This window comes from Phlebotomus papatasi, chromosome 3 (genome assembly GCF_024763615.1).
Source record: "Phlebotomus papatasi isolate M1 chromosome 3, Ppap_2.1, whole genome shotgun sequence".
NCBI lineage: Eukaryota > Metazoa > Arthropoda > Insecta > Diptera > Psychodidae > Phlebotomus > Phlebotomus papatasi.
The window spans coordinates 21,183,210-21,195,668 of record NC_077224.1 but is presented as its reverse complement, the minus strand read 5'-3'; the positions used below and the strand labels follow the sequence as shown (position 1 = coordinate 21,195,668).

Below are 12,459 nucleotides of genomic sequence, written 5' to 3'. Positions count from 1 at the left end.
ACAAAAAGCGCTCAATTATAAAAGATCACGATAAAATAGGAAGAACTACAGCAAATTTGAGCAAATTTGCTTCATAATTAAACGTGAAAATTGTCAACAAAATTTTCCGCCTGATTGAAAAAGAGCCGATTGAGCGAGAGTCTACTGTAACAAAAAATTCTTTAGAAAAACTTTTACGATTTTGGGGTTGCCATATCAGAAGAAGAACAGCTGATTGAAAAAGAAAGTTGAGCACCCCTGGAACATAGTAAGGATACAATGGCTAAAGAATCTTTTCCATTTCACTTTTCAGCTTAATTTTATGCCACATCCGATTGAAGAATAGCGTTCCACTTGATACTCTCCTTTGGCGGTTGCACACAAAATCGCTTCCGTTTTCTCCTCTATCACTCACACTCTTACAAAAGCCAGTCAAACCCTGTATTATCCCTCAATTGCTACTTCATCTTTTTTTTTTGTTCTTGTTCCCCCTTTGGGTATCCCTCATACAGTATTTGATTTTCCTGAGTGTGTGAATCTATCTCGACCGCCCAGAACAAACACTGACGAAAACCTGGGATTTCTTCCATGCCACACTCTCTTCTTCCTTTCAATGTATTTCCAGATGTCGATATGGAGGGGATTTCCATTGAAAGGCGGAGCTTGAAAATCTGTTGCTCTTTCTATCTGTCACACTCACCGTCAACAATCTACCATGTCCGCCAAGTCCGCCAGCGATATCACTGCAAGATTTCAGTGTTCGACGTGGTTTTGCCCAAACCGGGTTGCGGGTGAGTCAGCTGGAAAAGTGCTCCGAGAGAGAATCCCTAATCCGTGCCCCAAGACCACCCTTCGTGTGCGTGAACGAGACGGCTGATTGAGGAAAAACTTTTCAACACACAAAACCCAGCCATGATTTGTGCTAATACCCAAATTGGGAAACTAGTGTCAATCCGCGTTCTAACCGAACAAGTCAACTGAATTTCCCAACTCTCCATTGGCTTTTGGCCCCAAATATCCGCGTGTGAATTTCGAGGGTTGTACACCCCTGCGACAATGTTGACGCGATTTTTTGCTTTTTGATCTAATTTTGAAACTTTTAATTTTCAAACTTGGAATACTGGAAGAAAGGACTAAGGACAGTTTATTATTATTATTATTATTCAAGATGGAAATTGGAGAGTCAGTGCATTTACCATTAGATTTTAGTGTAAGTGAAAAGAATCATTTCAACAGACAATTGAACAATGAGAACAAATCAATGATGCTCACGCAGCAGAATGGTTCAACGTCAAGTGCTTTCAAAGTTGTTACACCAAAAGGGAAATCCGACGGTAAGCTGACATGAAAAGTTCTTGGGAATCGTGTTAAAAAAATCCCATAAGGAAATTGTTGAAATACAGTGGAGTGTCTTAAAATTTTGCAGTTTTTCAGTAGTGTAATTTTATCACCATGGTTCAAATAATAACCAAAGATTTACAATTATTATTTTATAAAAAAAAAATTTGTAAAAACAAACATAAAGAAAGATTTCAAATTGAATTAAATTAACCACAGAAAGGCTGAAAACGTTATTTTACGAATTGAATTCAAATCTTTTAAGGGTTCAATACATTAAAAAAATATATTTGGTGAAAAATGTATTGAAAGAATCAACTCTACAAATAGGGAATAGTGAGGCAGTTTCGGATATTTGAACTTTGAAAAATTCTTAAAATAGGAAAGGCCTGTCGTTCTGGACAGTAGTTTTACTAGTAAAATCTCACATTACTAAATATTTTATTGCTCGAATTCAAAAATAAAGCAATATGTAGAATAATAGAGAGCAAATAGTAAGAGATATTAACTTTCTGTCTCCAATGACCCCCATAATAATGCATCTACAGAGCGGTGTAATTCAAAACCCCGAAAGACAAAATCCAAAATCCCTAACGTCAAAATCGTAAACAACATGCGGGTACCTAGTCAAATACAGAATAAAGAGATTATAAAGAATCTTAGATGAAATTAGAATCTTAGATGAATGTACTCTCCCTTCGAACGTTCATGCCTTCGAATAATGTGACTTTTCTTTTAATTTTCCTAAGAGATTTACACATTTCTATTAAATATTAGTTGGCTTATCATCAATTGTTGATAATTCCGTGATAATTTAGTGTAAATCTCTTACGAAAAACAAAAGAAATTGACATTATTCGAAGGCATGAACGTACGAAGGGAGCGCACTTTCCCCTACTGATTTTTTAATAACTAAAAAATAATTTACTAACTTTATCAATTTAAAAAAAAATTAAAAATTAAACAAATATATTTGAGATTATTGAGCATCTCACCCTGAAATTATAATTATAAAAATAAATAATAATAATGCAAGCTAAAAGTCTATTAAGGAACATAGCCTTCTCACTCAGAGATAAGATTTCTTGTTTTGTTTTATAATTTTTCCTCCCAGACGAATAATAATTTTTTCTGGGAATTTTTTTGTAAAATTAGAAATTGTAAAAAATGTTTCAAAAAATTATATCTAATTTTTAAATATAAAATAATTTATTAAAAGTATTAGAAAGTCCTACAGTGTCTCAAAATATTGAAAAGAAAAAAAACACATGTAGGGTGAAAGGAACACTTATTGACACTTTAAGAAGTCGTGTCAGGACTTATTGACACCGTCCTCTGTACCATTTCGAATACGAAATTTGAACATCTATCCTTATCAAAAAACGTAAACTCAGGAAAAACGTCATATTATTTACATTTTATTAGATACATTAAATAAATTTCAACATTTTGACAAAAGTGTCAATAGGGGTTCCCTGTCGAAGAGCTGTTCTTTCGACCCTAAATAATATTCACTTTTGGACGAAGAGGTCACCAAAAACCAAAAGTCGATATCTCATGTCGTTTGAACTACAGACGTGTGACAAATTAAAAATGGTGAAAGTCACTAAGCAAAAATTAAACATTAAATATCCAAAATTACATAAAAGCAAAAACGTTGGGATTGAAAGGAATAAAATAGGGGAAAGCACGCTACTTTCGGACAACTCAAGCTTCGAACAATTCATTGTTTCCAATTTGTTTTAAATTACTCTGCCACATTATAATATTATACTTTAATAGCTAGTCCATTGCCTCAAATTTCCTGAAAAGAGCTATGGGTGAAATCCATTAGGAACATAGAAAAAAATTGAGTTGTCAGAAGCTTGAGTTATATGAAGATTGCCCGCTTTCCCCTACTTTTCTGTTCGATACTAAATTTTCGTAATATTCTGAACATGAATCATATAAAATTGGCATCCGTAGTCATATTTTAAATACCCCAGGGGAAACTGGGGCACCACCAAACACGGGGTAGCACTAAACACTAATTTTTATATCTAGACTACTTGGACTATCTCAACCATTTCTTCAGTGGCCAAACTTCCCTATAATGCCTATAAACTTCTATAAGTCTTGTCCTCTGAAGTCGAATATCTGATTAAAAAATCGCAGTATTTGATGCTACCCCGTGTTTGGTGGTGCCCCGGTTTCCCCTATGTGTTTTATTTAATAAAAATATATATTAATATCAATAGAGGAACTGTAGATGCGGGTGACTTTGTACCACTTCTTTTTGTAAATTTCTCTTTAATTTTAATCCCTTTGTCCAAAAGGACGAAATTAAAAACTTTAGAAAAACATTATTTTATTTAATAAAACATACTTGTGTAAAATATATGAAAGACGAGATTTACAAAGACAAAGGTTTCAATTCTGAGACCACGATCAAGAATAAGATTAAGAAAATTTCAAGATTTCGGTCTTCTGAAATCAAAAAATCAAGATCAAGATGTCAAATCTGTCATATGTCTTGAAATCTTAAAATTCAAGACACAAACCGTGTGGATATTAAGATTTGCAATTCTGGAACCAATATTTCAAGATTTCAAGACGTCAAATTTCTTGTTTTCTTGAAATAATTCCAAGAACCTCTTGGAGGTGCTTGGCATTTTCAAGATAGTAATAAATTGAAGAATTTTATATGGAAATGACTATTGATGAGGAATATTTCTATAAGAGATGGTACAAAAAGAGAATTACTTTGAAAAATACTGTTTTTGACATTGTAATTTAATCGAAATGGTACGTATTACTAGATGTACATATCGAAGTACATAAACCTGAGGATATGTAAATTTAAAGAATATCCATCCTAAGGATGTTTGGCATATACAACCTGAGAAGGAGTTTTCCACCGTTTTCACTCTGGAATAAGTTGATAACGAACACTCAGACGGCAGTGGCCGCAGAAAGACATTTGCAATGTATCGCAATCCCCAAAAGCATTGATGGCAATAAATATCTATCGATCTATAAAAAAATATCTATATCTGCAAAATAATCACATCTTGCATAAGCATTTCTTGGTTAATCACAGGTCACAAGTTTGATTTGCACTTCCTGTACTCAAATTTATGGCCTCTAATTTATTCTTTAATACATCCTATAATTATTTATGCTCATTTATATGACGAAATTTCAACAAATTCAATAGACAAATGAGAATATTTGTCAGAAGTGACATTTCGTTAAGCGTGGAAAATCTTGAAATCTTGGTTCTTAGCTAAGACATTTTAAATTCCATAAATACCTCGCGTCAGAATACGAAATCTTGATTTTGAAAATATTTGACAGCTTGAAATTTTGATCTTGATCTTGGTTTCAGAATTGAGGCCAAAGTTTCCAAAAAAAAAAAACCAAGATTACCAAAGACAGACATTCCAAAGACAAACTGCGAAAAACGAAAATGTAAAAAACAAAATGGAAAAATCAAATATTCCGCAAACCCTTTAAACCATCCTTAAGTGTCCTCAGGGCCCCTAAACCATGCTTAAGTGCTAAAATTGAAGAAAAGCTTACGAAAGTAGCGGTACAGAGTCAAACCTGGAGTGCAGTCTCCTGCATCTACGGAACTAGATCTTCTCTTAAAAAAGGTGTTTAGATATGGAATATTATTTTTGTGTATGCAATTTTCAATTTCTTATCCCGTCCAAGTAAATACAGTGAAACTTATTTAATGTATTAAAAAAAAACTGAAAATTTTCTGGTGACCTAAAGGGCATACGAACCCGGAACATCGGCATCTTGTATTTCTTTCAATATTATTTAAATATAATACCTATTCAAAATCGAAATCAAATAATAAATTTATTATTGTATAACATAAGAAATTATGTAGAAATTTAAGGATTAATTGAATGTTATCGTTAGCCCAGTTCTCCTCTATACGATATATTAATTGATTCTTTTTCGTATTTTCTCCTTTAAACTAAAATGAGACCTAGTTTTAATAATCTAAGTTAATTACATTCTCCTAGTCCGATTCTAAACTGAAAGACAATCAACAAGATCCTTATGAGCACCAAACATCTAAAATTCTATTCACTTTGGAAGTTGATTGAGTGACTAAAGTCCCCCCATGGGAACACTCTAAAACAAGTATCCTTGCTCTCTCGAAAACTCCTCGAAAACCCCCATGTACAAGTTCACAAGGAAATTACAGGAGCAATTAGAGACGTTCTGGGAGATGTTGACAACAGCAGTGCAACAGTTGAAGAGATGAAAATCCTTACTTTCGTCCGACCAAGCTCCAGTAGAGTTGAAAATGGCAAACCGAAGCTTCCCAATGTTGGGTGAAAATTTTTGGGTAGGATGGGGTCAGAAAATGGATCAAATGAGAAATCCCTTGTCAATTGCATTAGGCAAAAGGGATTTTGCATTTGAAACCACTAATTAATCCGTGGATGCGTTTCACAAAAACCACTTTTCACACACACATACATGCATAAATTGAAAGCTCAACCCTCAAACCCTCAATATATGGAAAGCTCTACTTGTCATTATGTTGAGCTTTTTAAAATGTAGTATAGACTGATAATATTATTTGTAAAAACGCTGCGCTCTGTGCACGGAAGAGGACCAAGGGGGACTTTTCAACAATATTTCGATGGCAATATTTTGAGGAACAACATCAATGAATTACTATGGAAAATGTATGGAGTGAGAAATTAAAAACAAAATTCATACATATTTATCCATGTAATCATAAATCATGTTGCATGTATGAATTTTCGCAATTGAAAATATAGGTATATTGCAAAATGTTTCCAGCTAATTTATTTGCATTGAAAGTATAGAGTGTCTGGGGTAGAGTGAGAATATAATTTGCATTATATTTTTTTTAAAAGTGGCTGTGATCAAAAACTCTGCATCCCCTTTGGATTTTCCACCAAATGTTGTTGTTGGTTATATGGAAATTTTCACGCTCAATTGCACATGGGAATTCTATCAATAATTTTGCAATTATTTCCCGAGAGAATTATATATATTTTTTTATATATACTTTTTAATATAGATTTTTTGTTCACACAGAGACAGATTATGTTGTGAAAATTTTTTAGAAAAATAAACGACTTTGATTTTTTTGGTATATAAAGAATCATTCAAATTCAAATATTATTAAATTTCTCTGCTGAATTTAGACTTTATGAAATACCTTCGTCTCTACTATTATTAAATTTCGTGTTCTATTCAATTTGGAAAAATTCTGTATAAATTTAAAATAAAATATCCTATTTTAAAATGCATTTGTGGAACTAACGAAATTTTAATTTCAAAAAGAGTCAAAAAATTTGCAGCTTTGAACATAAGGTCATATTGATGACATGAAGGTCGAAAACCCTAAGTCGCTATCTCTTACCGTTTAACCTTTACTTTTGATAACCCAAGGTATAAAAAAATATTCAGGTAAAAAGAACCAAGGGCATATTCTATACTACAAACTGCTGTATCTCTGAAGTTTGTGCAATAAAATAATTATTCTGTAGCCGAATTTTACAATATCAAATTTGAGAATGAGATTTTCAAATTTGAGAATCCTATTCTCAAACTCACACTACTCAAAATACTCACATTGATTTGAGAACGTTTTGTTCGAAAAATCGCATGCAACTTGCACAATGAGATGCTCAGAGCAAAAGTAGACCGTTTTAATAGGGAATGACATACAATGGAGACCACTCTTGCTCTGAGCGTCTCCAATGTGAGTTGAGTTTCAACTCAATGTGAGTAAAATTGTGTGAGTTTGAGCAAAAAAGTTTGAGTTTGATAATTCAGTAAACTCACCCTTTTCATCTTTCACATTTATTAAAAACAAATATGTTCAAAAACATCTAAAATGATACTATTTATTATTTTTTATGAATATTGCAATATGATTGAGCATTTTATTGTGCGATTTTTCGAACAAAACGTTCTCAAATCAATGTGAGTATTCTGAGTAGTGTGAGTTTGAGAATAGGATTCTCAAATTTGAAAATCTCATTCTCAAATTTGATATTGTAAAATTCGGCCACTGATTAGAATTTTGATAATTTAAATACATAAAATTTGAAATTTATAGTAATGTGGGGTAACTGGATCGTTTTCCGAAGAGTGCTAATTAAACGCTTGTTTTTGGACTGATGAAATTTTTTTTACTTCTTCTAAATCCATAGAATTATTCACTGTTTCATTCAGAAACATAATATAAAAAAGATATCAAAAATTTTAAAGAAAATTTATAAAATAATGATAATACTGAAATAAGTCAGCATGCACTAACTGGGTCGCCTTTTCGCTAATTCACTTTTAATTAAACTTTTGGATTTAAAATACTTTTTTCACAAGGAAAAAACAATAACCGTGTAAACAGACGGAATTCCCACGGGAATTCCCATGAGATTTTCCATTCCGGATGAGAATTCCGGATGGAAATTCCCATATTGAACTGTCAAATTTTTACCATCCGCTCTATGCGCCTCTGGTGGACTTCAAGCGCAACACAAAAATGCTCCGAAGATTTGAATTTCAAATTTTGTTTTTTCCGAATATAAATAACGGAATGTGTATTTAGAAGATATTTTACGTACTTTATTTTATTAAAGTGGCTTTATTATACCACAAGGATATTAGTAATATTATCTATTAATACATTTCATGGAAAATCTTTTAAAATTTCTCGAGAAATGATTAGAAACGTTGTTATAGCGTAAATATCTTGTCAAAAACCCCCAATTAAAGTGGATAAATCAACGACAGGCTTTGGAAATCTTTGCTGATAGGACCTATTGATTAATTTTCGTTTAATTGTAGTGCTGATAATTTAAAATTTTATAAAGTGTTGGAAGAAAATGTATAAAATATCCCTGGGTGACCAAGCAGTCAATTCATTCGGAACAGAGATGTTTACAAAAATTAGTTAATTGTATAATAATTGAATACAAATTGAATTGAGTAATATTTTATATCCGAAAAGGCAGTTTATGGTTTCAGGCTATAATTTTCATCAGTGAACTTCGATAGTTCTTACTATTCTTTGTATTTCCTTATCTACATTATTATTCTTTACATTTTTTAATAATGGGATTTATTGAAAAAGATAAATTTTGAATCTGCCTTTCCAATCATGTAAACCTCTTCTGAAATGTTATTGATGAATATTTAATTTAATCCAGAAACACTAATCCTTTCAAAATTATTATAGTATTATTATTCGATTTCAAATTTGCTTTTAAAATCAATGTTTTGATCACTACAGGAGATTTTACATGTTTTTTCATATATTATTTGCTTAAAAACACTCCAAATTAAATTTTCGGAATTCTCCGGAAGCAAAAAGCTATCTCGAGCGAGATAGCTTTTTTCCATTTTAGAAAATTGAATATTTCACCCTCCAACGGAAAATTTCCATTTGAAATTCAAAATATTTCAAGACATTCGGGCAGTTTCGTGCACTTTTGCAGAGGGCGCTTGTATAGCAAATTTACCATTTGCTCGTGGGAATTCCCGTGGAAATTCCGTCTGTTTACACGGTAAATGTTTTCAATCAACCAGCTGTCATTAGCGAAAATATTAAGTGAATTAGTCATAAATATTGTGAATATTATACTTGAAAAATAATTATTTTCAAAGTTATAGAGATTTTAAATCTCAAACATCCTATACTCTGCATGTAAAATCTCAGCTTCAAATCGCTCTCCTGTTAAATTTGCCTATTGCGAGTTATTCGTTTCTTATTCTAAGTGGTCGAGTTAGTCCTGTGTTTCACAAAAATATAAACAATAAATCTATTTTGTGATTTCTTTGCTTCAAACAAATGGCATTGAATAAACGAGCAGTAAAAAGTTAAATTTGGTTAGCAAAAAATTCGAAATGATCATTAAAAAATACAAAAAGGGCAGCAAAAAGTTTAAAAAGATCAGTAAAAAATTTTAAAAAAAAAGTACTTTATTAAAAGCAGTCAGTAAAAAATGAAAAGTGGTCAGCAAAAAATGAAACATGATCCAGTAAAAAGTAAAAAGTGATCAGTAAAAAATAAAACATGATCATGATCATGAACATGAACATGATCAGTAAAAAGTAAAGGATGATCAGTAAAAAACAAAAAGTCAAAAAAAGGTCAGTAAAACTAAGAAGTGGTCAGTAAAAAATTGAAAATGAGCTGTAAAAATATTGAATTTGGTCAGCAAAAAATTAAAAAATGATCAGTAAAAAAATTTAAAAAAGCAGTAAAAAATTTTTTTAAAAAAATTTTTAAAAAAATTGCTGACCACTTTTTATTTTTTACTGCCCATTTGTAATTTTTTACTGATTAATTTTCAATTTTTTACTGATCAACTCGAGCTGAGGCGCTGGACGGTTATCACTTTGAATCGTGGAGAGTGGCGAGGGATGATGCAAGGGGCCTTGTCCCTCAAAGGGACGTAGCGCCACCTAAGTAAGTAAATAACTCGAATATATCTACTGATCAATTCGAAGTTTTTACTGACCAAATTTAACTTTTTACTGACAAAATTGAAATTTTTTACTGATCATTTCGAATTATTCACTGACCAAATTTAATTTTTGGCTGACCACTTTTGACTTTTTACTGACCATTTGTTTTTTGCCCAAACAAATTGCTCGAGCAATCAAAAAAGACAAAAAGAAAATTGAAAAATATTTCTAAATAGTGAAATTCAGTGTATTATATTATCTGAACCATTACTTAAAATGTCTTTCTAAATCGTCTAAAGCCATTAAAATATCGAAATCGCAAAAAACTAAATTAGTCTCTTGTAATTTCCAAGGAACGATTTCAATTTTGAGAATTAACGACAATATTTCAAAAACGAAAATGATTTTTTTTTTTTGAAAAATTCAAAGTGAAATTGTTTTATATTTCAATAACTTTTGTATAAGCATTAGAATTAATTATTAGGTTTTATTATTCATTTATCTTGCATGGCCTAGGACGCACCTTTTGTATCAGTAAAATTTCATGAAATCCCTTTCTTTCGCAAAAGATTTGCATAAGTCTGTCCCATTCTTTCAAAATAAAAAAATTGGACTAAACTGAATTTAATTTGATGTGATAAAAGAAGAAGAAGAGTGCGAAAGAGTAAAATAGCCTAATACAAAACTTTATGACATTTTTTGATCTAAAGGTGTACCGAAGCCATAAAAATTAATTTACTTCAAGCTTAAAAAGTTAAACCTAAAACGATTTCCGAGATAGGTCAGCAGTGCTTTCAATCAAAATTAATTAATAATTCATTCCAAGAAAGATGATCATTTTAAACAATTTAGTAGAAGGTGTAATAGATCCAGTATAGACAGATTATAAATACGAAGGAGACCGATATAAAAAATAATTTAATATCTATTAAATAGATCAAATAAATCATTTAAGTAATTAAAACCTAGGGGAATGTAGGCATGGTTCGTACAGAGTGAACCTTACTTACCATTTCTCATCTCGTCTCATGAGCTTAATAATTATCTATGTTATGGCTAAGAAATGACGAACTAGCTCTTTGCAAATAAAGAGAAAATTTGCGTTGTTTGAAGGTTCACTCTGTGCGAACCATGCCAACATTCCCCTAAGTGAGCACCAAATGCTAATTGATTTCAATTCAGCTGAAAACAGTTGCATTTTCAGCTAAATTCTGCTAACCTTAAAATGACACTCGCTAGGCAGTACAATTTCCATATATTTGGTTAGAACTTTTTGTTCGAGAACTGCTGACTGGTCAGCATGTTTTTTATGATCGATTCAGCAAAAATATGCTGAAAACGCTTGTTTTTTTGTAGCTAACTGTGCTCGCTGGGAACAGCAAGTCGGACAAAAATTTTTTTTAAAGCAGCTATTTGAAAAAAGCAGCGTTTTCAGCATATTTTTACTGAATCGATCACCAAAATATTCTGACCATCTAGCAGTTCACGAACAAAAAGTGGTCATGTAATTGAATATTTTATAAAATATTTTAAAATTCTCGCGCTCACTTATTGGCTGGAGATTTAAATGTTTTCTCGACGCTTTCATTTAGTAGCCAATCAGAGAACACGAGGGGTCTCAAATATTTAATGGAATAAAAATTTTATTGCATGTGAATTTTGCTTTACAATCAAATTAACTTTTCTTTACTTTTTAAGTCCTTTATTTTTATTATAAATTGGTTACTCGAATCAAGTTGAAGGCTATGAAATAAAAGACTCATAGTGAACCTACACCACTTGTAAATTTTAGACATTTTCACTACAGTTTTCTTCTTTGACTTTCCCAATACAGAACTGTTTCTCCCTATATCTCTATGCTTTTTTTCTCTGTTGTTGATATTTTTCTTGTCCCTATAAAATTCATCACCAGTATCTGGTTTAATTTGTCAAATAGCAAAGCCCAGTGCGTAATTACTTTTTCGTCATTTTCAATTAACTCCACCATGGAAAATTCCTAGGGATTATATCCATCCCCAAAAGAGGAAAAACTGTCCATGGAAAAAAAAATTATCAAACTCAGAGAGCAACATTGTCCACATACAAAAACTCTTTGAGAGATATAGTGCAAAAAAAGTGTCACAGAGTTGCAGAGGAAGGAAAATCCCATTTGAAAGAAGGAAAAAATAGTAGATGGAAAAGTTCCATTGAGGATTTCATCATTATTTCCCTTTTCTTTCAACTCCTATTTATTCCATCACTGAAAAATCATTGGATTATTTTTAGCAACATCCTCTCATGCGAATTCCTCATGATCAAGATTATCAGCCCAAAAAAAAGCGAGATTGAGAAAAATTCAACCATATGTATGACTTTTACAGTATTAAGAAAAAAAAACACATAAGTGGCAATTGAAATTGTTCCAGCTCGCGCAATTTATTAAGAGATTTCTCCAAAGGAATTAATGTCCATAAATTATGTTGTTATGTGATATCTCATCTTAAATCCATCGACAGTTTTTTTTTGTGCTAACTGCCTCGACTTCACGCCCACGAAAGCCACTGGTTCTTCACGTGAAAAGAAAAACAATCCAATTTTCTGGACATTTCGAAAGCTCCCCTTGCTCTTCGCATATTATTTTTTCTCTCTAGTTTTTGGGCTGGGAAAATTCCTCAATGAATCTCAATAAGGAATTCAGATTATTAC

The 12,459-nt window shown here is 31.6% G+C and overlaps 1 protein-coding gene across 1 annotated transcript in view; it reads left to right on the top strand.

The window, feature by feature from the left end:
• Positions 1–726: 726 nt before the first annotated feature.
• Positions 727–12,459, top strand: part of LOC129805780 (zinc finger protein Gfi-1b) — an 82,664-nt gene continuing 70,931 nt past the window's right edge. The window contains exon 1 of the mRNA XM_055853919.1: positions 727–1,313. Within this exon, the coding sequence (XP_055709894.1) occupies positions 1,148–1,313 (166 nt within the window). The 5' untranslated portion in view covers positions 727–1,147. The remainder of the gene's footprint in view (positions 1,314–12,459) is intronic.